This window comes from Phallusia mammillata, chromosome 2 (assembly GCF_965637545.1).
Source record: "Phallusia mammillata chromosome 2, kaPhaMamm4.hap1.1, whole genome shotgun sequence".
NCBI classification, from domain to species: Eukaryota; Metazoa; Chordata; class Ascidiacea; order Phlebobranchia; family Ascidiidae; genus Phallusia; species Phallusia mammillata.
The window spans coordinates 6057031-6083688 of NC_137253.1; the positions used below are offsets into that span (position 1 = coordinate 6057031).

The 26658-nt window shown below is 36.8% G+C and overlaps 2 protein-coding genes, 1 long non-coding RNA gene and 4 pseudogenes across 3 annotated transcripts; 2 read left to right on the forward strand and 5 right to left on the reverse strand.

Moving 5' to 3' along the window:
• Nucleotides 1–1317: 1317 nt before the first annotated feature.
• Nucleotides 1318–8034, forward strand: LOC145212859 (uncharacterized). The gene is made up of 2 exons (XM_080081116.1): nucleotides 1318–2068; nucleotides 6762–8034. Exons 1-2 carry the CDS (start codon nucleotides 1320–1322, stop codon nucleotides 7597–7599), a joined length of 1587 nt encoding a protein of 528 aa, XP_079937242.1. The 5' UTR covers nucleotides 1318–1319; the 3' UTR covers nucleotides 7600–8034.
• Nucleotides 3134–5249, reverse strand: LOC145212074 (uncharacterized; annotated as a pseudogene).
• A 2085-nt stretch (nucleotides 8035–10119) lies between the features above and the next one.
• On the reverse strand, nucleotides 10120–10315 carry LOC145212084 (uncharacterized). Its single transcript, XR_013856646.1, has 2 exons — nucleotides 10265–10315; nucleotides 10120–10234 (listed from the first exon to the last, which is right to left on the reverse strand). It is a non-coding gene; the product is annotated as an uncharacterized LOC145212084 (long non-coding RNA).
• A 1351-nt stretch (nucleotides 10316–11666) lies between these two features.
• On the forward strand, nucleotides 11667–19371 carry LOC145212860 (uncharacterized). The gene is made up of 5 exons (XM_080081117.1): nucleotides 11667–11764; nucleotides 12563–12597; nucleotides 15876–15902; nucleotides 16101–16120; nucleotides 18121–19371. Exons 1-5 carry the CDS (start codon nucleotides 11667–11669, stop codon nucleotides 18841–18843), a joined length of 903 nt encoding a protein of 300 aa, XP_079937243.1. The 3' UTR covers nucleotides 18844–19371.
• On the reverse strand, nucleotides 14407–15786 carry LOC145212076 (uncharacterized; annotated as a pseudogene).
• Nucleotides 19372–20255: 884 nt separating the features above from the next.
• LOC145212072 (uncharacterized) lies at nucleotides 20256–21253 on the reverse strand (annotated as a pseudogene).
• Nucleotides 21254–21723: 470 nt separating this feature from the next.
• LOC145214157 (uncharacterized) lies at nucleotides 21724–23365 on the reverse strand (annotated as a pseudogene).
• Nucleotides 23366–26658: the final 3293 nt, after the last annotated feature.

Below are 26658 nucleotides of genomic sequence, written 5' to 3' on the forward strand. Positions count from 1 at the left end.
TTATAAATGAGATTTAACGCATAAACTGCACCCTGTGGTTAAAAAATATACACTTAAATTTTTATCGTGGTCGCGGGCCATCTAGAAGAGGGCCGGATGCGACCCGCGGCCCGTGGGCTGTAGTAAAGACAATAGCCGCAATTTTGTCAAACACAAACACACAACGAATGGTAATGTTAAGAATGAATATAATTGTTGCGTAATCCAACATGGTGCGATTTGCTACAGAGTTCTGAGCCCGAACCCGAAACGTTTTTGAGAAGTCCGTTTAGGCCCGAAATTTTGATTTTTTGATTGATAGGCCTATCCACGAAAGCCTTGCAACAAAGGATGAGAAAGAAAAAAAGAGAAAGACAACAAACACAATGAACAATAGTAGACAATGGGTTAACAATACGTTCTGTAGTAGGGTGGGCATTAGATCAAAGCCGTAGACTTGTTACTTAGCTGTGTGACTTTATTTTTTTTTTAAATTGGCGGACACGGAACGTAAAGTCAGGCCCGTTTTCTCATAAATACCTAAGCCCGAACCCGGCCCGAACCCGGCCCGTAAAGCCCGGCCCGACTTGCAACTCTGATTTGCTAACCATGGTGTTATAACAACACAGACAATCAATCATTTCCGTCATGCCTCAAATAGCAGGCGAACGGCAGAAGGATGTGATTATGCTCGGTTTGCTCGGATTGGACAGGAAACGTTTAAGCTTGCGTTGTTAAAAGAAACAAACCATGCATTTCAAAAACGAATAACTGACGCATTCTTTATCGCAACTCTTGTAACTTTACTCGCGTGTATTCTCTTTTTGTTGTGTAAAGTTAGAAGCGCATGACGCAAACTGGCAACCGGACATAAAGGCCGCGCCCAGTTGCGTCAGGATATATATAGGCCTCGCCCAACTGCGTCGAGATTATGTTTTGAATAAGCCTTTCTAAAGCCTTGTATTTGTATAATTTTACCTTGTATTGTATTTATTAAAATCAGAAGGTGGTGTGCTAAAGGTTGTATGTATTTAGGGGCATAACCCTGCTAAATAGTTTAGCTCTAATTTAAACTGAAAATAATGCACAGAGATTCGTAAGCGTTAGCGTGAATTCACCCCTGATTGAATATAAAATAAGAGTTTATAGTTTGTGACGACAGTTTAGACTTGAGACAGATAATTCAGTCTTAATAGGCTAACGGGAAGCGTTTACAATAATATATCACTTAACAAAGAATGTGACGGATGTGTTTTGCTGTCTTGCAGGAAAAGTAGGTTTGAGCAAGAAACTATTTGGACGTTTAAAATAACTTTCAGTTTCGTGGAAAGGTGTCAAAAATGTACACGAATAAAAACATGGAACTCGGATATCTAGGAACGCATGATTCAAGTATGCACGACAGCAGCAAGAAAATTCATTATTGTAAAGTATGCGAAAAAGGATTTGTAACCTTGCAAAATGAAAAACGACACATGTTGATTCATTCCGGAGAAAAACCTCATCGGTGCAATGTCTGTGAAAAGCAATTTCGCACTTTGCCAGAATTGAAATCTCACACACGAACTCACACTGGTGAAAAACCGTATCGCTGTGACATTTGTGAAAAGCGATATCGTAATCAATGGCACTTGAAAATACATTTGTTAAGTCATACTGGTGAAAAACCATACAAATGTAAATGTTGCGATAAGAGGTTTGTGACGTCGTACAACGCTACAAGACATATGTCGACACATACCGGCCAAAAACGCCATATTTGCGAAGTTTGTGAAAAAACCTTTCCGACTTTATGGCACATGAAGCGACACATGGTTGTGCATTCCGATGAGAAACCTCACAAATGCAAGTTTTGTGAGAAAACTTTCACTCGCCTAGACAACGCAAAAACACACATGAAACTTCACACCAACAAGAAGACTTATAGATGTAATGTTTGTGAAAAAGTGTTCAATACAGCAAGAGAAGTGAAGCATCATGTAGTTTTACATGAAGACAAGAAATCTTTTCAGTGTGAGATTTGTGAAAAAAGATTTCAAAAAGCTGGTAACTTAAAACGGCACTTGACTGTTCACAAAAAAACAATAACGCATTGACATCTTTTTGTGGACATCGTATACCAAACTGGAGTATTTCAATAAATCAATCTGGCCTTTACAATGTAAAAAAATTAAGTTAAAATCACTAGTCATGCATGAGTGTCGATTTGTCTTGGTTTAATGCTTCAGAATAGCTAAATTTAGAAATGTATGAAGAATTGTTTTTGATCGGAATTGTGCAAAACTATTCTTGTCCTGTGTTTGTCCAATGTCCAGGAAACGCCTTATTTTCTGATATCGTTATGTCAGTAGCATTTGCGCTGTTTTTCGACAGGTAACCAGTACCCTGTCTGCGTAGATTGTAGATTGTAGTATTTCTTGGTTCGGTGCTTTAAATGTTGCTCATAAATTCGCGGTTTTCACGAGTTCTTGAACAATTTACCAAATGCGAATATACTTTTTATCACAGAACATTTCCGTTATTTTACATTTCATTTAAGCAAAGATTGTGCGGAATTGACATAATCAAAGACCCAAAACATCAAGAAAAACAAATTTTAACAATTTACGATGAGAAAACATGGTTTCTGTTACATCAGTGGTTCCCAACCTATGGGTCGCGACCCAAAGTTGGGTCGCCTGAACATTCTGTTGGGTCGCTTGTTTTAGTAGTAATTACAGCATCTATTTTTTGACGCCGCGTAGCGTTACTTTTATATTACCCAGGGCTTTAAATTGTTGCCCAATAATAACTTCATCACAACTTGTAGTGATAATGTTTAAAACTGTTTGTGACGTCATAAAGTAATGTGTTAGCTCACAGTAGAGCGTTGTCTGGCAAATAATGCCTCGATTCAGCTCCGGAATAAATGGAAATGTTTGGTCGTAAAAAACAACAGCGTTCGTTCGTTATAAGGTTATTGATTTGCTAAACTGGCGCAGTAATTTTTTTTCAAAAAATTTCCTATCTTACAGACAAAGATACAACTAAAAGAACATGTCCATGGGTCGCGAGAAATCCCAAAACTAAATTTTGGTAAGTATTTGGGTCGCGTTAAAAAAAGGTTGGGAACCACTGTGTTACATTGTCACCAACAACAGAGTAGAAAATATAATACACGAGATGGGTTGAGTTTATTTTAACGGTTAGTTGTTAGTTGAGTCATTTCGACGATGAAACAAATCATAGCAACACAATTGCGCAAAAATATTCACCAAGATTCTCATTTGTTCAGCAATTTTACCAATTTTCTGTCTGATTCGGACTGTGATTGAAAACTGTTTTAGATTTCGATCGGGTTTGAGGCTTGCAATTGGGCCTGTTTACAGCCTTCGCAAAAAGCCTTTGATATTTTTAAGTATGGCAGTTCCCAACCATCAGATAAGACAAAAACTTTACGTAATGTTTTATTGTTTAATTAAAGTACTCCAGTTTGCAGTACAGTATTGCAATGACGTTAGTCTAGGTGAACAGTCTATAGCTGTTTTAAGTCCCAAGCTTTCCAAAAATTTTTCTTGCAAATCTCACACTGTAAAGGTGTCTGGTCTTCATGTAAAACGACATGACGTTTCACTTCTCTTGCTGTATTGAACACTTTTTCGCAAACATTACATAGAGGTCTTCTTGTTGGTGTGAAGTTTCATGTGTCTTTTTGCGTTGTTTAGGAGGTTGAAACTTTTCTTGCAAAACTTACATTTGTGAGGTTTCTCATCCGAATGCACAACCACATGTTGCCTCAAATCGGTAGAAGTCCGAAACGGTTTTTCACAAACTTCGCAAATATGGCGTTTTTCGCCAGTGTGCGTCTTCATATATCTTAAAGCATTGCCGTTAAAGCTAAATTTTCTCTCGCAAAATTTACATTTGTATGGTTTGTCACCAGTGTGACTCAACAAATGTCTTTTTAGGTAAACCATAGCCGAAAATTGCTTTTCACACATGTCACAGCGATGTGATTTTTCGTCTGTGTGAGTCCGGGCATGAGATTTCAACTCTTGCAATGTCCGATATTGCTTTTCACAAACATCGCACCGATAAGGTTTTTCTTCAGAATGAATCAACATGTGTTTCTTTGCATTCGAGGGATGAACGAATCGTTTTTCGCAAAAATCACATTTATACTGTTTATCACCATTGTGACTAGCAGTATGCAGTTTCAGCTCACGAAGGGTTACGAAACATTTTTCACAGACTTTACAACGGTGGGTTTTCTTGCTGCTGTTGTGCATTCTTGGATCATGCTTTTGTAAGGACATGAATGTTTGAAACCTTTTGCCACAAGTTTTACATCGAAAAGGCAATTCTTTTTTGCTTTTGTCCATTGTATCCCTCATTTAACACAGTTACTTCAACGTCAAAATAATGTTTTTTTGCTTAGACTTATTGTTTCTGTAAGACAGAAAAAAAACTGCTCGAAGTACTTCTAATAATTAGCCTACTAACGTGAGAAAAAAATCTGTTAACGTATCATGTTAAAACTGTAGTTCACAAATATTTAGCTCAATCACTGTTGACATGACAAGCAAAGGTTGTTCATGGACCGCCAAACGATTTAAGTTGAACTGTTGCATTGCTGGTTTCGTGTATGTTAAAATGCAAGTGTCCTAAAATCCAGCCTACATGCACGAATCTGTGTATTTTCTGATTAAGATTAAGTTCAGATTGCACTAACCACTCTTACTCACAAAAATGTTGACACGTACGGTAATTGCCACAAGTAAATTTACAAGCATCCCCTAAAATGTTCCCGAACCCTGATCTAATGTCACAAAACATTGCTTTCACCACAGTACACCTAAATTAGACACTTTGTAATACTTCCTCTAGATTTTCCTATGTTGTACTTTCTAGTTGTGGGATTTCACATTACTCAAGAACAGCCACTGGCAGAGACCATTGATTTACAAAAGGCTGAGCTGTCCATTCTCTAACCAGTAGCCTACTTTGAAAAACCCTCTCTAAGACCTTCATATCACAAAACGGAACAATTCAACCCCTCAACCGCTTATAATGCTGTTGGGTGTTTCAGCTGTAGCTATTTCAATGTTTCTTATCTTGCCTTGTGAGTTATTTTCATTTTATCGCGCTATTGTATTTTATCGAACCTGCATCAGTTCTTCTTTTCTGCATTTTTATCTCGGATGGTTCTTACACCATGCAGTCTCTGTATCAAACTTTTTCTTCCACCTTGCATAAACTAACTATCTGAGCAACGAGATACGTTTCTCAAATTACAAAATAAAAGGTTATCTTAAATACGTGGCTTTTTCACAACAAAAACATTTTCTATACTGGTGTAAACTCTTAAGACAAATTTGTTACATTTATAACACGAATTCGTTTCATGTGAATGTAATTGTCAAGTGTCAAGTCTTGCCCATTCTCACCGTAAATCAAAAAAACAACTCACCAAGACCTTCATATCACAAAAACGAAACAATTTAACCGATCAACCGCTTATAATGCTGTTCCGTATTTCTGGTGAAGCCTTTTTAAATGTTTATCTTGCCTCAGGATTTATTACAAATCGGACATTGCGAGAATTGAAGTTATACACACGAACTCACACTGGTGAAAAAACGTATTGCTGTGACATTTGTGAAAAGCGATATCGTACTCAAGGGCACTTGAAAATACATTTGTTGAGTTATACTGGCGAAAACCATATAAATGTCAAATTCGTAACAAAGGGTTCATGACGTCTTGCAATGCTATAAGACATGTTTCGATACACAATGGCGAAAACCGCCATGTTTGCAAGGTTTGTGAGAAACCATTTCGGACTTCTAGCGGTTTTAAGCAACACATGGTTGTTCATTCAGATAAGAAACACCACAAATGCTAGTTTTGCGAGAAAAGTTTCAAACTACGAAATAAAGCAAAAAGTCACATGAAATTCCATTTTGACACACAGATGTTTGTGAAACCGTAGTCAAGGCAACAAGCTTAAAAAAAGACAATAAGCATCATGCAGATATGTGGCAAAACACAATGCCTGTTTATTATGAAATTTGGAGAAAACAAGATTTCGGAAAGCTGAGAACCTACTTCGAGGCAACTTCGCATATCTGTTAACACTAAAGGTTATTAAAAACAACAAGCATTGTGTTGTTAAATGTACTATAGTTAACAAGTAGGAATTTTTCAAATAAATTTAACAGTTGATCGTGTATCAGAGTCGGACTATAAATTTTAACATTTTAATCACATTGAATTGTTTGGTGTTGTATCTTTTTTGGCTCGTTATCATCTTGCCTTTCATTAACACAAAATCTTGACCGGTTACGAATCTAACAAAACAAGTTTGCTAATTACTGCTCTGGTCATAAACTGGCTTGCGGCTATAATTGTTTCGTTCCCTTGCATGTTACCGAGAAGCCATAAACGGCTTTTCGTTAATAGTCATATGCTACCAAAAGAAAAGGTACAGTTTAAAATTTCGTTTACTTGGAAACGTACACTGCTTAGAACTACGTCTCTATTTTATAGTATCGTGACCTAAACGCTATGTAAGTCAAGCATTAGAAAGTTAAACATAGTAAATTCGTAATCATTGTATAGGGTTGTGTGTGCTTTAACTCTTAGCGCTCGTTGTTTTTGCGATACGGCTTATGTCAAATTATAGACTTGAGAACTATATAGTTCTGTTTGGAATTTTGCAGCTCTAATTTATCAGCAATTATCGTATTTATTACCGGAGCTACATTCGGACTGTTATGTTTGTCTAACGTGAGGGGTCGGTAATACCTGACAACGAAATTTACGGATACGTTTTGCTTTTATACAGACACAGTAAGTTTTATCAAGAACTATTTGAAACGTTTAAACATTTTTGTGTTTTATCGGAAGATGTCAAAACCTCACATGGCTATAAACATCGAAGATAAACAATTTGAATGCAAAACTTGTGGCAAAAGGTTTAAAACATCAAGGACTTTACGAGGGCATGATTCAAGAATGCACGACAGCAGCAAGAAAATTCATCGTTGTAAAGTCTGTGAAAAAGGGTTTGTATCTCTTAGTGAGATAAAACTGCATTTGGTCAGTCACTACGGTGATAAACAGCATAAATGTGATGTTTGTGAGAAACGGTTTGTAAGGTTCGAAAATGCAAAAATACACATGTCGATTCATTCTGGAGAAAAACCTCATCGGTGCAATGTCTGTGAAAAGCAATATCGGACGTTGCAAGGATTGAAAATTCACACACGAACTCACACTGGTGAAAAACCGTATCGCTGTGACATTTGTGAAAAGCGATATCGTACTCAAGGGTACCTGAAAATACATTTGTTGAGTCATACTGGTGAAAAACCATACAAATGTAAACTTTGCGATAAGAGATTTTCGACGTCTTGCAAAGCAAAAACACATATGTCGATACACACTGGCGAAAAACGCCATATTTGTGAAGTTTGTGAGAAACCATTCCGTTCTTCTTCAAATTTAAAGGAACACATGGTTGTGCATTCAGATGAGAAACCTCATAAATGTGAGTTTTGCGAGAAAAGTTTCAAATATCGAAACACTGCAAAACGTCACATGAGAATTCACATCAAGCCACAGAGGCAATGCTTGTAAAAAACATTTGAGAATGAAAGAGAATGGAATATCATACAGATGTACTTTTAGTATGAAATTTGTAAAAAACAAGATTTCAAAACGCTGGCACTTAGAAGCAAAATATAGGTTTCCTGTTGCCACTAAATATTGATATCACCACAAAAATTTTATTAAAAAATAAAGTATTGTTCAACAAAATTTTGTAGGTTGTGCACAAAGGAGCAGATAAACATGTTACAATTTTGTTTGATTTCAAATGTGTCATGCTATGTGATTGCGATATTTTGGTGTAAACGTTTTAAAATATTGTTTTTGCTGTGAATTGGAAAATTTGTAATGTTGTACCCTCATATGTAAAAACGGCGTATTGCTTCACCTGTCATTTTGCTTGTATGGACTTAAAGGAGTTACTATGAATTTATTATCGTAATAAAGTTTCTGTTGTAAAATGCCTTTCTTTACTCTGTCATGTTTCATCTGTCATTAAGTTTTTGTAGACGAATGCAAAGATTAATGTTGGTAAAACTATGTAAACTATAAATCAGTTGGGCCAGTGTCATTTTTTAAACTTACCAAAATCAGACGTTTGTCTGAAAAGTGAAAACACGAGACGAAAAGTTGAATTTGCAGGGGAATTGCCATGCCATGACTTCGGGTTCTCGGTAGAAACGTACCGAATATTCGGTTTGTCGAATTTATTCGGCAGAATCAGCCACTTTTGCAAAGATTCGGTTTCGGCCGAATAATTTGTTGCGATTACCGCATCGTTTATGAACACACATTTAAAACGTTTCCCGCGCTTAGTACCAACGAAAATCTTGTCAATTATGATTTTTTTATTACATTATCGTTTTCCCCACTGCGGGAAACTAATCAGTAATTTATTGTCGGTTGGCAACCATGCTTGAGACAATGTTAAACCCCACAGAACGAAAATGAGTACGAAACACAACCATTCTACACTAATTGCCTGGTAGATAAACTTATGTTTTCATGTCAAACGCGTAGGGTACGACTTTGCGTGACGACTTTAGGTTTCGGCCGAATCGAAATGTCGCCGAATCGGTACATCACTAGTTTTTAACCGGTTATTTTTCGGCCATGGTTAAGACAAAAGAAAAATAATCATTGAACATAGATCGCTTAAAAAAGCACTTTTCGTTCTTTATGGTGTCACAGAATAGGCATGTCAAAAATTTTGTGCCGTTTGTGGTATCTGTTGAAGGGTTTGCAGAGAGAGCTCAAGATTTTTTCTCGTTGTAGCATCGTTTTGAACATACACCTGAACTATCCTGAAGTCGTCACAATTATTCAGACCTTTCAGGTTCTTAGCAGTGTTTGATTCATTATTTATTAAACAAAACAGTTTTACAAGGTCGGCAGCATCCGGTAGTGTTGATTTGTTTTCTAAGATGTTTTTAAGAAGTCCATCAATTGATTTGTGTTTGGCAAGACAAAATGCTAAACCACCAGAAAATCGAGTGGATCTTAGTAAGTCACATTTGCTCCGTTCAAAACCCAAGGATCAAAATGATGGAGGCGTTGTGACGGGAGTTGCGATGCTGGACTCCCCGCTGCTTGTCTAGATGTGCCTTATTTTAACACTATAGCAGTAGTCTACTATTTTTGCTGTAAAACGACTTGTGACCAAAAAGGCGGTATTCGTTTTTTTTAATTTTATTTTAACACTTGCAGTAGTCTGCTATTAACCGGTTAACCCGTAACGCATTTTTTTATATGATACACTAAAGCAGGGGTCTTCAAACTTTTTAGCTCCATCGCCCCCTTTCCAAGGCACTGGCGCCTAACAAGGTAATGTAAAAGCGGAAAAATGTATGGCCTTTCACCATACTTAGCCACAATAAAGTGTCCCCTGTGGCTAATTTAATGCCTAACCTTGGTTTCGAGATCTCAATGTATTGGAATAGCAGCATGTTTAATCTGATGTGTCCATTGTCCCTGGTGTTTATTTGCAAGACGAATTATATCTGCTTGTAAGTCAAAGTTAGCTGAGTCTCACAGTTATGGTATATACTTATACAATCAGTAATGTTGAAATCGCCCCCTTTTGAAGTCAAATCGCCCCGCAACTTCCAAAATTTTCACTATCGCCCCCTCGGTGGACGAAATCGCCCCGTTGAAGAACCCTGCACTAAAGTAAACGTGCTCACAACCAGCTACGGTATGGTACTTTATTTTTCTTGATTATTTTTACATTTACATGTTACATAAGCAATTATTTGAAAATGTTGGCGTCTTCTTAGTCTTCTAATAAATACAGACTTTAAAGTAAAAGTGACAGCGCATGCATTAACCCAAGCTGTGGTTAGATAGAACAAAACTTTAGAAAGCGGCGCGAGCAAAATGAGTTTATAATTTCAGTTTGCATAATACTCTGAAAAGCCGTTACAGACAAAGTTTGTTTAGAATTCCACTTTTACATGTTCTACATGACATTTTCTACCTATTATTATAACTTAACAAACTTGTTTTAGAAATTCTAGAATAACTTTCTTTCGCGAAGGAGGGTTTTTAAAATCCGAACAGCACAATTGCAGTTTTATTGACTTTTGCATCGATTCTACGGCAAAAATATCACCACAACACATGGGCACTGACAGCAAGTCTGACTTGGTTTGTGTGAAATCAGCCCCTCGAAGCATCTCGAAGCACCTCGAAGCACCTCGAAGCACCTCGAAGCGACGCAAGCGCATACTTTAACAACGTTAAATGCTATGCTTGGGCCGTGTGTACTTTCTTGACCAGAATTCTCCACACCACCACGCAAAAAGTAAAGCGCGCAGAGCGAAAATTCGGGTTTGGTTTGAAAGGTCCATCCCACCTCTCGACCTTGCACCCTCGGTAGAGCTACTAACGTAAGAACTGACGGTAGCCACGTTTAGGGATTTCCGGTTGGTGGCGCAACGGAGCGTAGGCGTTTATTGTAACAATAATACCGCAATTTGAAACATGCTGACTCAGCAATTATTGTCGCCTTAAACGCCTATACTACGTTGCGCCACTAAACAGAAATTCCCAACGGTCTGTCGTTGAGAACTTGAAGGGTCTGTCGTTGAGTGCTGCCTCAAGGTCGAAGCGACATAAGCGCGGACTTTAACAATCCAAAAAGTGAGTTCGTTACCAATTCACCTCAAGCACAAAGTCACGTTATCATTTGTGCAGCAATTTTACGCATTTCTTTTCAGATTCGGACTTCGATTTTGGTCGGGTTTAAGGCTTGCAGTCTGGCCTGGTTACAATTTTTGCAAACAAATATTTTAATATTTTTGAGTATTACAGTTGCAAACAAACGATTACACAAACACGTTACATAATGTTTCTTAACCCGTAAGGCAGATTTTTTAATTAAAATACTTCAGTTTGAAATACAGTATTGATGTTAGTTTAGTGAACAGCCAAGTTTTAAGTTCCAAGCTCTCCGAAATCTTTTTTTGCCAATGTCACACTGGAAAGATTTCTTGTCTTCATGTAAAACTGCATGATGTTTCACTTCTTTTGCTGTATTGAACACTTTTTCAATAACATTACATATAGGTCTTCTTGTTAGTGTGAAGTTTCATGTGTCTTTTTGCGTTGTTTAGGAGGTTGAAACTTTTCTTGCAAAACTTACATTTGTGAGGTTTCTGATCTGAATGCACAGCCATGTGTTGCCTCAAATCCGTAGAAGTCCGAAACGGTTTTTCGCACACTTCGCAAATATGGCGTTTTTCGCCAGTGTGCGTCTTCATATGTCTTAAAGCATTGCCGTTAAAGCTAAATTTTCTCTCGCAAAATTTACATTTGTATGGTTTGTCACCAGTGTGACTCAACAAATGTCTTTTTAGGTAAACCATAGCCGAAAATTGTTTTTCACACATGTCACAGCGATGTGATTTTTCGTCTGTGTGAGTCCGGGAATGACATTTCAACTCTTGCAATCTCCGATATTGCTTTTCACAAACATCGCACCGATGAGGTTTTTCTTCAGAATGAATCAACATGTGTTTCTTTGCATTTCCGAGATAAACGAATCGTTTTTCGCAAAAATCGCATTTATGCTGTTTATCACCATTGTGACTAGCAGTATGCAGTTTCAGCTCACAAAGGGTTACAAAACCTTTCTCACAGACTTTACAACGATGGATTTTCTTGCTGCTGTCATGCATTCTCGAATCATGCATCTGTAAGTATTTTGATGTTTTGAACTTTTTGCTACAAGTTTTGCACTGAAAAGGCAATTCGTGTTTGATTTTGTCCATTGTGCGCGTCAGATGAAACAGTTCGTTTAACGTTCAAAATAATGCCTTTTCCTTCAACTTATCGTTGCTGCAAGACAGATAAAATAATTTTTAATTTGAATAACTTCTCTACGTAGCCTACAAACGTGTGGGCTAAAAACGGCATGTTGAGCAGCATTATGTTAAAACTTTAATTCACAATCACTTCCGTTAAAACTTTTATGACAAGTGAAGGTTTTTCATGGCGCGCCAAACGAATTAGATTGTACAGTTACATTGCTTGCTTTTAGCGTGTTATTATACAAGTGTCCTAAAATCGAGCCTACATGCACAAATCTGTCTATTTTCCGAATAGTATTGGGGTTAACTTGCACAAACCAATATTAATTACTCGCAATTAAACTGTTAAAACGCACCATGTTGCCGAAGCCTGGATAAATTCTGATAAAGCATGTGTTTCTTTTTCAGTAGGGGAAAGTAGTGTAATTTGGACCACTTAAGTTTGAACCTTCATAAAGTAAAAAGTAGTCTCTCAAATTAAGGGTAGTTTATGCGGTTCGTTAAGTTATGACGCTAAGTATATATTTGCAAAAAGGCAATGTTTGGATATTAACGTAAAAAGAGTAGAGGGCATTTAATTTGTTTTCGCGAAGTGGTCCATTTTACACGCATTGTTTGTAATTTGGACCAAAGTCGTGTGTAGAATGGACCACTTAAAATCCGTGCGATTTTTTTTCCATAAGTTCCTCAAAACGAACGTTAACAGCCTCAGATATCAACCTAATCAGGATTTTAATACATTACCACAATGTTTCACAAAATATTTAAATTTTATTGAAAAAAATCAAAAATGGGATATACAAAAATTAGAAATGAAATAATTCTTGAAGATAAAAAGGCCACAAATGGACTTCCTAGGATGGCTAAAATGAAAGAAAACTCGCAGAACACTGCAAAACAGCAGCATGGCAAATTAAAGCAATAATTGGTAAAGCAAAACACAATGAATGTAAATCCTGCACTGAGCTTGGTCTTTGTCTTTGTCATAAAAAACAGCATAATTAAAGGACTTTCTTTACTGATTCCATTTAGTTATAAGCTGCTTAGTCGCAAATTAAGTCAAACTTCTTTAAAAACTGTCAAAAACCTCCCCGAAATCAGAAATCTTCTCGGTGTATAAATGGAAGCTTTATTTTCAGCTGCCCGGTCTAAATTACACACTTTTACACGCATTATTTTTACCCAATTTATTTTAGGTTTGGAAAGTGTTAGCGGATTGTTCTTTGTATGCTAAATGCATTAATAGTTGTACCACACAAAAATTACACCCACTGAAATTGACACTAAACAGTAGTAAAAAAGCGCAAAAAGTTTGATCCCTAAAAAAATTATCAAATTTGCAATTTTTTTCTCTCTCTATAACAAACGGAAAGTATAGCATCAAGCTTGGAGCTTGGCGGCCGTAAGCCTTATAGCAAGTCGTCTTTCAAACTGTATAAAAGATATTCTGCCATCTTGCGTATATTCCGAAATATAAACAAGTTCCAAATTACACGCAGGGTCCAAATTACACGACTTTCTCCTATATCACCTTGTTTTTTGCTAATGCCTGTGCGGAAAGGTTTGGCCCTTTGAGCACTCCACTTAAATTCGACACTTTGAAATGCTTCCTCTAGGTATTCCTGTTTTGTACGTTCTGGTTGGAAGCAGGGACTGTGATGATTTCCTTGCTTGGCAGTACTTGGCCTATATACCCATAAGCATTTTGCGGTTGCGCAGTACTTACAGCCAGTGTACATTGATTTGCAAATTGCTGAGCTGCACACTCTCTAACCAGTAGTCTACTTTGTTACCACCATGTGATTCCAACTTGCCATAAAAAGTCTTAAGCAAATTACAACAGTAATAACAAATGACGACAAGTGTAAATTCTAAAAAACGTCCCCAAACCCAGAGAAAGAGTTCTATCTTTCGGATGTGCACAAACAACACAGATGCATCAAATCAAAAAATATGTTACAAAGCCTTGATTTAAATGAGAAATGAGGTAAATGAGATTTAACGCATAAACTGCACCCTGTGGTTAAAACATATACACTTAAATTTTTATCGTGGTCGCGGGCCATCTAGAAGAGGGCCGGATGCGATCCGCGGCCCGTGGGCTGTAGTAAAGACAATAGCCGCAATTTTGTGAAACATAAACACACAGCGAATGGTAATGTTGTGAATGAATATAATTGTTGCGTAATCAAACATGATGCGATTTGCTAACCATGGTGTTATAATAACAAAGACAATTAATCATTTCCGTCATTCCTCAAATAGCAGGCGAACGGCAGAAGGATGTAATAGGGCTCGGTTTGCTCGGATGGGACAGGATACGTTTAGGCTAACCTTTTCAGTGTGAGAAGTATCGTATACCAAACTGGAGAATTTCAAAAAATCAATTCGGCCTTTACAATGTAAAAAAAACTAAATGTGAAATCACGGATCGAACATGAGTGTTGATTTCTATTGGTTTTATGCTTCGGAATAGCAAGATTTAGAAATGTATGAAGGAATTGTTTTTGCTCGGAATTGTGCAAAACTATACTTGTCCTGTGTTTGTCAATGTCCAGGAAACGCCTTATTTTCCGATGTCGTTCGAGTTCGTGACCAATTCACCAAATGCGAAAATACTTTTTATCATAGACCATTTCCGTTATTTTACATTTTATTTGAGCGATGATTGTGCGAACTGACATAATCCAACAGCTGCGCAGTAATGAGGCGATCAAAGTGCGACAAAGTTGAAAGCACAATTAGTGGACAGGTGGTAAACGCGTATTTTAAACATCAAATAAGACTATTGTTGGCAATCGTATGGTGCTGTTTCTGACCATTAATGAGATAAAAGCGTTACATAATTTTTGTTCGTTGTGCCGTAACGCAGATTGTTTAATTGAAATACACAGTATTGCAATCACGTTAATCTGGGTGAACAGCCAAGTGTTGTTTGAAGTTCCAAGCTTTCCAAAATCTTTTTCGCAAATCTCTCACCGAAAAGGTTTCTTGTTTGCATGTAAAACGATATGACGTTTCAATCCTCTTGCTGTTTTGAACACTTTCTCGCAAACATTACATCTGTAGGTCTTCTTGTTGGAGTGGAGTTTCATGTGTCTTTTTGCGTTGTTTAGGAGGTTGAAACTTTTCTCACAAAACTGACATTTGTGAGGTTTCTCATCTGAATGCACAACCATGTGTTGCCTCAAGTCGGTAGAAGTCCGAAACGGTTTTTCGCACACTTCGCAAATATGCCGTTTTTCCCCAGTGTGCGTAGACATATGTCTTATAGCGTTTCCAGAAATGCTGAACCTTCTGTCGCAAAATTTACATTTGTATGGTTTGTCGCCAGTGTGGCTCAACAAATGTCTTTTTAAGTTATCTAAAGTACGAAATTGTTTTTTCACACACGTCACAGGAGTAAGGTTTTTCACCGGTGTGGGTTGGTGCATGATGTTTCAACTCTTGCAACGTGCGAAATTGCTTTTCACAAGTATCGCACCGATGAGGTTTTTCTTCAGAATGAATCAACATGTGTTTCTTTGCATTCCCGGGATAAACGAATCGTTTTTCGCAAAAATCGCATTTATACTGTTTATCACCATTGTGACTAGCAGTATGCAGTTTCAGCTCACAAAGGGTTACAAAACCTTTCTCACAGACTTTACAACGATGGATTTTCTTGCTGCTGTCGTGCATTCTTGAATCATGCATCTGTAAGTATTTTGATGTTTTGAACTTTTTGCTACAAGTTTTGCACTGAAAAGGCAATTCGTGTTTGATTTTGTCCATTATGCCCGTCAGATGAAACAGTTCGTTTAACGTTCAAAATAATGCTTTTTCCTCCAACTTATCGTTGCTGCAAGACAGATAAAATAATTTTTAATTTGAATAACTTCTCTACGTAGCCTACAAACGTGTGGGCTAAAAACGGCATGTTGAGCAGCATCATGTTAAAACTTTAATTCACAATCACTTCCGTTAAAACTTTTATGACAAGTGAAGGTTTTTCATGGCGCGCCAAACGAATTAGATTGAACAGTTACATTGCTTGCTTTTAGCGTGTTGTTATACGAGTGTCCTAAAATCCAGCCTACATGCACAAATCTGTCTATTTTCTGAATAGTATTGAGGTTAACTTGCATAAATCACTATTCATTACTCACAATTAAACTGTTAAAACGCACCATGTTGCCGAAGCCTGGATAAATTCTGATAAAGCATGTGTTCCTTTTTCAGTATATCAGTTTTTTGCTAAAGTCGGAATGGAAGGTTTGGCCCTTTGAGCACTACACTTAAATTCGACACATTGTAATACTTCCTCTAGGTTTTCCTGTGTTGTACGTTCTAATTGGGAGAAACGAGTGTGATTATTTCCTTGCTTGGCAGTACTTGGCCTACATTGCAACAAGCATTTTGTGGCTCCGCATTACTTAAGAACTGCCAGTGTACAGTTTTTCAAGTTTTACCGTGGCTCTTTCGGATGTCACCAAACAACGCGCATGCATCCGACCATAAGGTTGTCGATATGCTAAAAACTGGAACTTATCCAACTGTATTCTGTATGTAAGAACAAAAAATGATCGAAAACAAAACTTCTTCATTGGCTGCCAAGGAAATTATTAAACAGTATCTCTTTTAAACTAGAGTATGTCTTTCGAAATTTTCAATGTTTGCTTCTTTCACTAAGCGAAATAAACTTATAAGCTTAGTTCTCAACCGATGGCAAAAAAATTGTAAAAATCTCTCCAAGACCTAAAACGACAACTAAACAATTCAATTGCGTGAAAAAGCTTTATGGTATTTCAGCGTTCAAGTCTTTTCATTATTTTTTATCATATTTTCATTTTCTTGATCTATTGTGTTTTATCAATCCGGCAACACTTCTCTTGTGCATTTTTATCTCGGATAGTTTTCGTATGTTTCTCAAATCCAAATCCCAAGTTATTTCAGACCAAAAATACTTATAATGCTGGTGTATACTCTTAGGATGGACCTTTTACTTTTCATCTCAAACTACTTCTCAAAAATTTTACATGAATCAACTTAATATATTTTTTGCGAAGAAATTCGGACTTCATTGGAAACGAGGCAACAACATATGATTGTACATTCAGATAAAAAAATCTCACAAATGCAAGTTTTACGAGAAACGTTTTACACAACAAAACCACGCAAAAAGTCACATGAAAATCCACACCGAACCTTATTTATACTGTTTTAGAAAAGGTTTTCAAGGCGGCAATAAATCGTTTAGACGTGCAAGATTCAATATTCCTGTTTAATATGAGATTTGTAAAAACAAGGTTTTGAAAAGCTAGTAGCCTAGAAACTGATAATCTATGTATCGGACTTCGGACTTTAATTTCAAACATTTTTATCACATGCAATAATAATGACATATTTTCACCACATTCCACGACATCTCCACTTACTGTAAATAAGTCTTACATGACATCATTCCGAAATGAAAATAACATTGTCAACTGGAATTCATCGACCACTAGAAACAATTTATCACCATACAGCGTGATATTCTGAGGACCATCAAACAGAAAGGACATAAAACAGACACGAAACGATTTGAGCGTGAACATTTGACACCGGAGCACGAAGACTTATACGTGTTAACAACTACGGTTGAGAACTTTAGTTAACCTTTTCGCGTATATGTGTTAGTATCGTGACCGGACGCTATATAAGCCAGGCGTTATTCAACTCAAACCAGAGAATATCTTATAGTGCATAACTCAGTTCACAGTACACTAGTCACTACGGTAGATCGCAGAGTATTGGTGTTGTGTGCTCAAACTGCCAGTAGCGCCGTTGTGCCATGCTTTGTCGAAATGTAGACTTCAGATATATTGTCTACCCTCAGTGTCAGTGCAAGTCTTACCGAGAAGCCATCAACGGCTTTTCGTTATGGTGCACTTTCCGTTTCCATAAGCAACTAAAAGAAAATTACAGTTTAGAATATCGTTAACTTGGACACATACACTACTTAAAACTACGTTTCACGGCTTATGCCAAATTATAGACTTGAAAACTTTAAAGTCGTGTTTTGCGTTGTGCGCTGTTCTAGTTTATCAGCGATTAACGTATTTATTACTGGAGCTACATTCGGAGTGTTAAGTTTGTCTACCGTGAGGGGTCGGTAAAACCTAACAACGGAATTTACTGACTAATTTTGCTGTCTTACCGGCGCAGTTTTATTAAAAACTATTTGGACGTTAAACATAAGTTTAAGTTTTGTTGAAAGATGTCAAACCTTCACATGAGTGAAAACATGGAAGAAAAAGAGTTTGCGTGCAAAACTTGTGGCAAAAGGTTTAAAACATCCCAGTCTTTACGAAGACATGATTCAAGAATGCACGACAGCAGCAAGAAAATCCATCGTTGTAAATTCTGTGAAAAATGTTTTGTAACTATTAGTAAGCTAAAGCAGCATTTAGTCAGTCACTATGGTGATAAACAGCATAAATGTGATGTCTGTGAGAAACGGTTTGTGACTTTCGTAGCTGCGAAAAGACACATGTTGATTCATTCTGAAGAAAAAGCTCATCAGTGCAATGTCTGTGAAAAGCCATATAGGACTTTGAAAGAATTGAAATCTCACTCACGAACTCACACTGGTGAAAAACCGTATCGCTGTGACATTTGTGAAAAGCGATATCGAACTCGAGGGCACCTAAAAATACATGTGTTCAGTCATACTGGTGAAAAACCATACAAATGTAAATTTTGCGATAAGAGATTTATGACGTCTTGCAACGCTAAGAGACATATGTCGACACACACTGGCGAAAAACGCCATATTTGCAAAGTTTGTGAAAAAACATTTCGGGATTCATGGGACATGATGCAACATATGGTTGTGCATTCAGATGCGAAACCCCACAAATGTAAGTTTTGTGAGAAAAGTTTCACTCTTCTAAACAATGCAAAAAGACACATGAAACTACACACCAACAAGAAGACTTAGATGTAATGTTTGTGAGAAAGTATTCAATACAGCGAGAAGTGAAACATCATGCAGTTTTGCATGAAGACAATATTCTTTTTCAGTGTGATATTTGTAAAAAAATATTTCGACAAAGTGGTAACTTAAAACAGCATTTGGTTGTTCACACTAAAAATAACGCATTAACTTATTCTTGTAAATAGCGTATAACAAACTGGAGTATTTCAATAAATCAATCCGTCCTTAACAATGTAAAAAATGTAAAGTTAGATCACAGACCAGACATGAGTGTTGATTTCAATTGGTTTAATCAATGCTTCGGAATAGCAAGATTTAGAAATGTATGAAAGTATTGTTTTTGTTCGGAATTGTGCAAAACAACTAGTGTCCTGTGTCCAGGAAACGCCTCACTTTAAGATGTCGCCTTGGCTGTCGCTTTTGCATGTGCTCTGTTTTTCATTATAGGCCTTCGTGCGTAGACCATACCATTTATTCGCTTGGTGATTTAAATGTTGCTTGTTTACGCTGATATAAACTTACTTATACGAAAGAGAACTTAAGCAGAATTTCCCACCCCGAATCTGTAAACTCACATGAGTCCGTGAAAGGTTTCGCGAGTTCGGGACCAATTAATTTACCAAATGCGAAAATAGTTTTACCACCAAACATTTCCGTTATTTTATGTTTCATTTATACAAAGATTGTGCGAAACTGACGTATTCCAAGACCCAAAATGTCGAGAAAATCTCATTTCGATAATTCAAAGAGAATCATGATTTCTATCACCAGCAACAGACTAGAGAATATGCCATAATGAGATGAGTTGAGTTTATTTCGACGGTGAAACAAATCATAGCCACACGATCTCACAAAAATATTCACCAAGAATCCACATAGCTGCCCAATAATGATACAATTAAAGTGCGACAAAGTTGAAAGCACAAATGGTGGACAGGTGGTAAACGCGAAGTATTTAAAACATTAAAAAAGATTATTGTTGCTAATTGTCTTTTTGTGGTTTTTAGCCAAGAACGTATTTATAATAGGTATATTTGACAACAGCGCCGAATACGGTTTAACATCCTGAAATGCTGGATGAAGTTTATTGACCTCAAGTATTCCAACTTTTTACGGAAGAACGAAATAATATTTTTCTTTTCTTTCGGTAGTACGAGATTAAAACAATCATAAATGATTAACACAACAATTTGCTATACCTGCTGCTAGTAGTCGTACTTCAGGCCGACTTTTTAAGTTAGGTTTGCACAAATAAAAACATATTTAACTTAAGTCTTGTTCTCATTTGTTCAGAAATTTCACAAATTTCATGTCTGATTTGGACTTTGATTGAAACTGTTTCAGATTTCGGTCGGGTTTGAGGCTTGTAATCGGGCCTGCTTACAACTTTCTGCAGTTCTCAACCATCAGATAAGACAGAAACATACATAATCTTTCTTGGTTTAATTAAATACTCCAGTTTGCAGTACAGTATTGCAATGACGTTAGTCTCGGTGAACAGCCAAAGTGCTGCTTTAAGTTCCAAGCTGTCCGAAATCTTTTCTTGCAAATGTCACACTGAAAAGGTTTCTTGTCTTCATGTAAAACTGAATGATGTTTCACGTCTCTTGCTGTATCCAACACTTTTTTGCAAACATGACGTAGAGGTCTTCTTGTTGGTGTGAAGTTTCATGTGTCTTTTTGCGTTGTTTAGGAGGTTGAAACTTTTCTCGCAAAACTTACATTTGTGAGGTTTCTCATCTGAATGCACAACCATATGTTGCCTCAAATCGGTAGAATTCCGAAATGTTTTTTCACAAACTTCGCAGATATGCCGTTTTTCGCCAGTGTGCATCGACATATGTCTTAAAGCATTCCCGTTAAAGCTAAATCTTTTTTCACAGAATTTACATTTGTATGGTTTTTCGCCAGTGTGACTCAACAAATGTCTTTTTAGGTAAACCATGGCCGAAAATTGCTTTTCACACATGTCACAGCGATGTGATTTTTCGTCAGTGTGAGTCCGGGCGTGACATTTCAACTCTTGCAATGTCCGATATTGCTTTTCACAAACATCGCACCGATGAGGTTTTTCTTCAGAATGAATCAACATGTGTTTCTTTGCATTCCAGAGATGAACGAAACGTTTTTCGCAAAAATCACATTTATACTGTTTATCACCATTGTGACTAGCAGTATGCAGTTTTAGCTCACTAATAGTTACAAAACCTTTCTCACAGACTTTACAACGATGGATTTTCTTGCTGCTGTCATGCATTCTTGAATCATGCATCTGTAAGTATTTTGATGTTTTGAACTTTTTGCTACAAGTTTTGCACTGAAAAGGCAGGTCGTTTTTGCTTTTGTCCATTATGCACGTCAGATAAAACAGTTCGTTTAACGTTCAAAATAATGCTTTTTCCTTCAACTTATCGTTGCTGCAAGACAGATAAAATAAATTTTAATTTGAATAACTTCTCTACGTAGCCTACAAACGTGTGGGCTAAAAACGGCATGTTGAACAGCATCATGTTAAACTTTAGTTCATAATCACTTCCGTTAAAACTTATATGACAAGCGAAGGTTTTTCATGGCGCGCCAAACGAATTAGATTGAACAGTTACATTCCTTGCTTTTAGCGTGTTATGATACAAGTGTCCTAAAATCCAGCCTACATGCACAAATCTGTCTATTTTCTGAATAGTATTGAGGTTAACTTGCTCAAACCACTATTAATTACTCACAATTAAACTGTTAAAACGCACCATGTTGCCGAAGCCTGGATTAATTCTGATAAAGCACGTGTTCCTTTTTCAGTATATCAGTTTTTGCTAAGGTCTGTATGGAAGGTTTTGCCCTTTGAGCACTACACTTAAATTTGACACTTTGTAATACTTCCTCTAGGTTTTCCTGTGTTGTACGTTCTAATTGGGAGAAACGAGTGTGATTATTTCCTTGCTTGGCAGTACTTGGCCTACATAGCAACAAGCATTTTCTGGCTCCGCATTACTTAAGAACTGCCAGTGTACAGTTTTTCGTTTCACCGTGGCTCTTTCGGATGTCACCAAACAACGCACATGCATCTAACCATAAGGTTGTCGATATGCTAAAAACTGGAACTTATCCAACTGTATTCTGTATGTAAGAATGAAAAATGATCAAAAACAAAACATTGTCATTGGCTGCAAAGAAAATTATTGAACAGTATCTCTTTTAAACTAGAGTATAGGTCTTTCGATTTTCAATGTTTGCTTCTTTCACTAAGCGAAATAAACTTATAGTTCTCAACCGATGGCAGAAAAATTGTAAAAACTCTCCAAGACCTAATACGACAACTAAACAATTCAATTGCGTGAAAAAGCTTTATGGTATTTCAGCATTCAATTTTTTTCATTATTTTTTATCATATTTTCATTTTATTGATCTATTGTGTTTTATCAATTCGGCAACACTTCTCTTGTGCATTTTTATCTCGGATAATTTTCGTATGTTTCTCAAATCCAAATCCCAAGTTATTTCAGAACAAAAATACTTATAATGCTGGTGTATACTCTTAGGATGGACCTTTTACTTTTCATCGCAAACTACTTGTCAGTTTTATGTAAAATTTTACATGAATCAACTTAATATATTATTTGCGAAGAAATTTCTGGAGTACAGTATTGCAATGACTTTAGTCTTGTGTACAGCCTATTGCTGTTTCAAGTCCCAAGCTCTCCGAAATCTTTTCTTGCAAATGTCACACTGAAAATGTTTCTTGTCTTCATGTAAAACTGAATGATGTTTCACTTCTCTTGCTGTATCCAACACTTTTTCGCAAACATTACATAGAGGTCTTCTTGTTGGTGTGAAGTTTCATGTGTCGTTTTGCGTTGTTTAGGAGGTTGAAACTTTTCTCGCAAAACTTACATTTGTGAGGTTTCTCATCTGAATGCACAACCATATGTTGCCTCAAATCGGTTGAAGTCCGAAATGGTTTTTCACAAACTTCGCAGATATGCCGTTTTTCGCCAGTGTGCATCGACATATGTCTTAAAGCATTGCCGTTAAAGCTGAATCTTTTTTCACAGAATTTACATTTGTATGGTTTGTCACCAGTGTGACTCAACAAATGTCTTTTTAGGTAAACCATGGCCGAAAACTGCTTTTCACACATGTCACAGCGATGTGATTTTACGTCTGTGTGAGTCCGGGCGTGACATTTCAACTCTTGCGATGTCCGATATTGCTTTTCACAAACATCGCACCGATGAGGTTTTTCTTCAGAATGAATCAACATGTGTGTCTTTGCATTCCCGAGATGAACGAATCGTTTTTCACAGAAATCGCATTTAAACTGTTTATCACCATTGTGACTAGCAGTATGTAGTTTCAGCGTACGAAGGGTTACAAAACCTTTTTCACAGATTTTACAACGATGGATTTTCTTGCTGCTGTCATGCATTCTTGAATCATGCATCTGTAAGTATTTCAATGTTTTAAACCTTCTGCCACATGTTTTGCACTGAAAAGGCAAATCTTTTTCGCTTTTGTCCATTATACCCTTTCAAGTGTGACAGTTCCTTAAACGTTCAAAATGATATTTTTTCCTTTGACTTATCGTTGCTGCAAGACAGAAAAAAACAATTTTGAGTTGAATTTATTCTCTTTTATGCGGACAAACGTATGGACTAAAAACTGTGAAATCGTAGGCTACTTTGTTGTATCATGTTAAAACTTTATATCATATTTCATCATTTATTTCAATTAACGTTTGCATGACAAGCGAAGGTTTTTCATGGCACGCCAAACCATCTAACTGAACTGTTACATTGCTTGTTTTTGGTGTCTTATAATGGAAGTGTCCTTAAACTGGGCTTACATGCATCAATCTGTCCATTCTCTCATCAATAAAGAGTTTAGCTTGCACCGATCACTATTGCTCACAAAAATTTGACACGTAAGGGTCATTGCCACAAGTAAATTGGCACGCATCCCCTAACATGCTCCCGAACTCTAATTGACCTATCTTAAAACAAGTGTTGTTTTTTCAGAACATCATCTTTGCTTCTTAACTAAATACTGTGTGGAAAGGTTTGGCCATTTGAGCACTACACTTAAATTCGACACTTTGTAATACTTCCTCTAGGTTTTCCTGTGTTGTACGTTCTAGTTGGGGGCAGGGACTGTGATTATTTCCTTGCATGGCAGTACTTGGCTTATTTTGTGGTTGCGAAAAAATTAAAACAGGCAATGTACATTAATTTACAAATGACTGGGCTGCACACTCACTTACCAGTAGCCTACTTCGTTACCACTATGTGATTTTAACTTGCCATATTAAGTCTTAAAGCAAACTGCTACTACAACCTTTTTTGTTTGCAACAAGGCACAGTAAGTTTTATCAAAAACTATTTGGACCTTTAAAATAACTTTAAGTTTCGTGGAAAGATGTCAAAAATTCTCATGGGTATAAACATCGAAGAAAAAGAGTTTGAGTGCAAAACTTGTGGTAAAAGATTTGAAACGAGTATTTACGTAAGCATGATTCAAGAATGCACGACAGCAGCAAGAAAATCCATCGTTGTAAAGTCTGTGAAAAAGGTTTTGTAACTATTCGTGAGCTAAAAAAGCATTTGCTCAGTCACTATGGTGGTAAACCTCATCGGTGCAATGTATGTGAAAAGCAACTTCGCACTTTGCAAGACTTGAAACGTCACACACGAACTCACACTGGTGAAAAACCGTATCGCTGTGACTTTGTGACAAGAGGTTCACGACGTCGTGCAACGCCAAAAGTCACACGTTGATACACACTAGCAAAAAACGTTTTTTTTTTGTAAAGTTTGTGTAAAACCATTTCGAACTTCAAAGGAATTGAGGCAACATATGGTTGTGCATTCAGATGAGAAACCCTACAAATGCGAGTTTTGCGAGAAAAGTTCTAAGGTACAAAACAATGCAAAAAGTCACATGAAAATCCATACCATCCCACAGATTCAATGTTTGTGATACCGCAGTCAAGACGCTAAGCATCATGTAGATATCAAGGAAAACAAAATGCCTGTTTCATATGAGATTTGTAAAAACAAGGTTTCGAAAACCTGAGAGCTACTTTTAGGCGACTTCTTTTATCTGTTAATACTAAAGGTTAAGACCAACAGTCAGTCATGTTAAATGTACTTGTTTTACCGGTAATGATTTTTGTGATTAATGTTAACATACATTTTTGTTTATTCGAACACGGACTATAAATTTTAGATTTGTTTAAAGTTATTGAATTCTTTCGTATTGTATATATATGGTCCGTTATTATCATGTCTTTTATCCACACAAACTCGTGACCGGTTACGAATCTAACAAAACAAGTTTTGCTAATCACACCACCCGTCATAAACTGGCTTGCGGCTTGTTTTGTTCCCTTGCATGTTACCGAGAAGTCATAAACGGCTTTTCGTCCTGGTACACTCTTCATTTGCCATATGCAACCAAAAGAAAGGTACGGTTCAGAATCTAGTTAACTTGGAAACGTACACTGCTTAGAACTAAGTCCCAAAACTAATTTATAGTAAGCTATCGTGACTTAAACGCTATGTAAGTCAAGCATTATAAAGTTTAACTTAGTAAATTCGTAATCATCGTATAGGGTTGTGTGTGCGCTACACTTAGCGCACGTTGTTATCGCGGTACGGCTTATGTGAAATTATAGACTTGGGAACTTTATAGTCGTGTATGGGTTGCGCAGTTCTAGGTTATCTGCGATTAGTGGATATATTAACGGAGTTAGATTAGGAAGGTTAATAAGTTTGTCTATCGTCAGGGGTCGGAATTTACGGAGTAGTTTTGCTTTTTTACAGACACAGTAAGTTTTATCAAAAACTATTTGAAACGTTTAAATAATTTTGTGTTTCGTGGAAAGATGTCAAAAACTTACATGGGTATAAACATGGAAGTAAAACTGTTTGAGTGCAAAACTTGTGGCAAAAGGTTTAAAACATCGAGGTATTTACGAAATCATGATTCAAGAATGCACGACAGCAGCAAGAAAATTCATCGCTGTAAAGTCTGTGAAAAAGGTTTTGCAACTATCAGTGAGCTAAAACAGCATTTGGTCAAACACTATGGAAAAAAAACTCATCGGTGCAATGTCTGTCAGAAGCAATTTCGCTCCTTGCCCGAATTGAAACTTCACACACGAACTCACACTGGTGAAAAACCGTATCGCTGTGACATTTGTGAAAAGCAATATCGTAGTCGATGGCACCTAAAAATACATTTGTTGAGTCATACTGGTGAAAAACCATACAAATGTCCAATTTGTGACAAGGGGTTCAAGACGTCTTGCAGCGCAGAACGTCATATGTCGATACACACTGGCGAAAAACGCCACATTTGCAAGGTTTGTGAGAAACCATTTCGGACTTTTAGCATTTTGAGGCAACACATGGTTGTGCATTCAGATGAGAAACCTCATAAATGCGAGTTTTGCGAGAAAAGTTTCAAATATCGACACGCTGTAAAACGTCACATGAAAATTCACATCAAGCCACAGTGTCAATGCTTGTAAAAAACATTTGAGAATGAAAGAGAATGGAATATCATACAGATGTACAGAAGCCCGCAATGTCTGTTTAGTATGAAATTTGTAAAAACAAGATTTCAAAACGCTGGCACTTAGAAGCAAAATATTGGTTGCCTGTTGCCACTAATTATTGATATCACCACAACATTTTTATTTGAAAAACAAAGTATTGTTCAACAAAACATCGTAGGTTGTGCACAAAGGTGCAGATAAACATGTTACAATCTTGTTTGATTGCAAATGTGTCATGCTATGTGATTGCGATATTTTGGTGTAAA

What these genes read in the sequence shown, in the direction of transcription:
- LOC145212860 (XM_080081117.1), top strand. Translation starts at nt 11,667, where the DNA reads ATGCAGTTTCAGCTCACAAAGGGTTACAAAACCTTTCTCACAGACTTT. An exon ending in GTTAACAGCCTCAGATATCA is followed by an intron (nt 12,598 to 15,875) that starts ACCTAATCAGGA and finishes AAGGTTTTTCAT; the next exon opens with GGCGCGCCAAACGAATTAGA. An exon ending in CAAACGAATTAGATTGAACA is followed by an intron (nt 15,903 to 16,100) that starts GTTACATTGCTT and finishes TTCCTTTTTCAG; the next exon opens with TATATCAGTTTTTTGCTAAA.
- LOC145212859 (XM_080081116.1), top strand. Translation starts at nt 1,320, where the DNA reads ATGTACACGAATAAAAACATGGAACTCGGATATCTAGGAACGCATGAT. An exon ending in GTTCACAAAAAAACAATAAC is followed by an intron (nt 2,069 to 6,761) that starts GCATTGACATCT and finishes GAGGGGTCGGTA; the next exon opens with ATACCTGACAACGAAATTTA.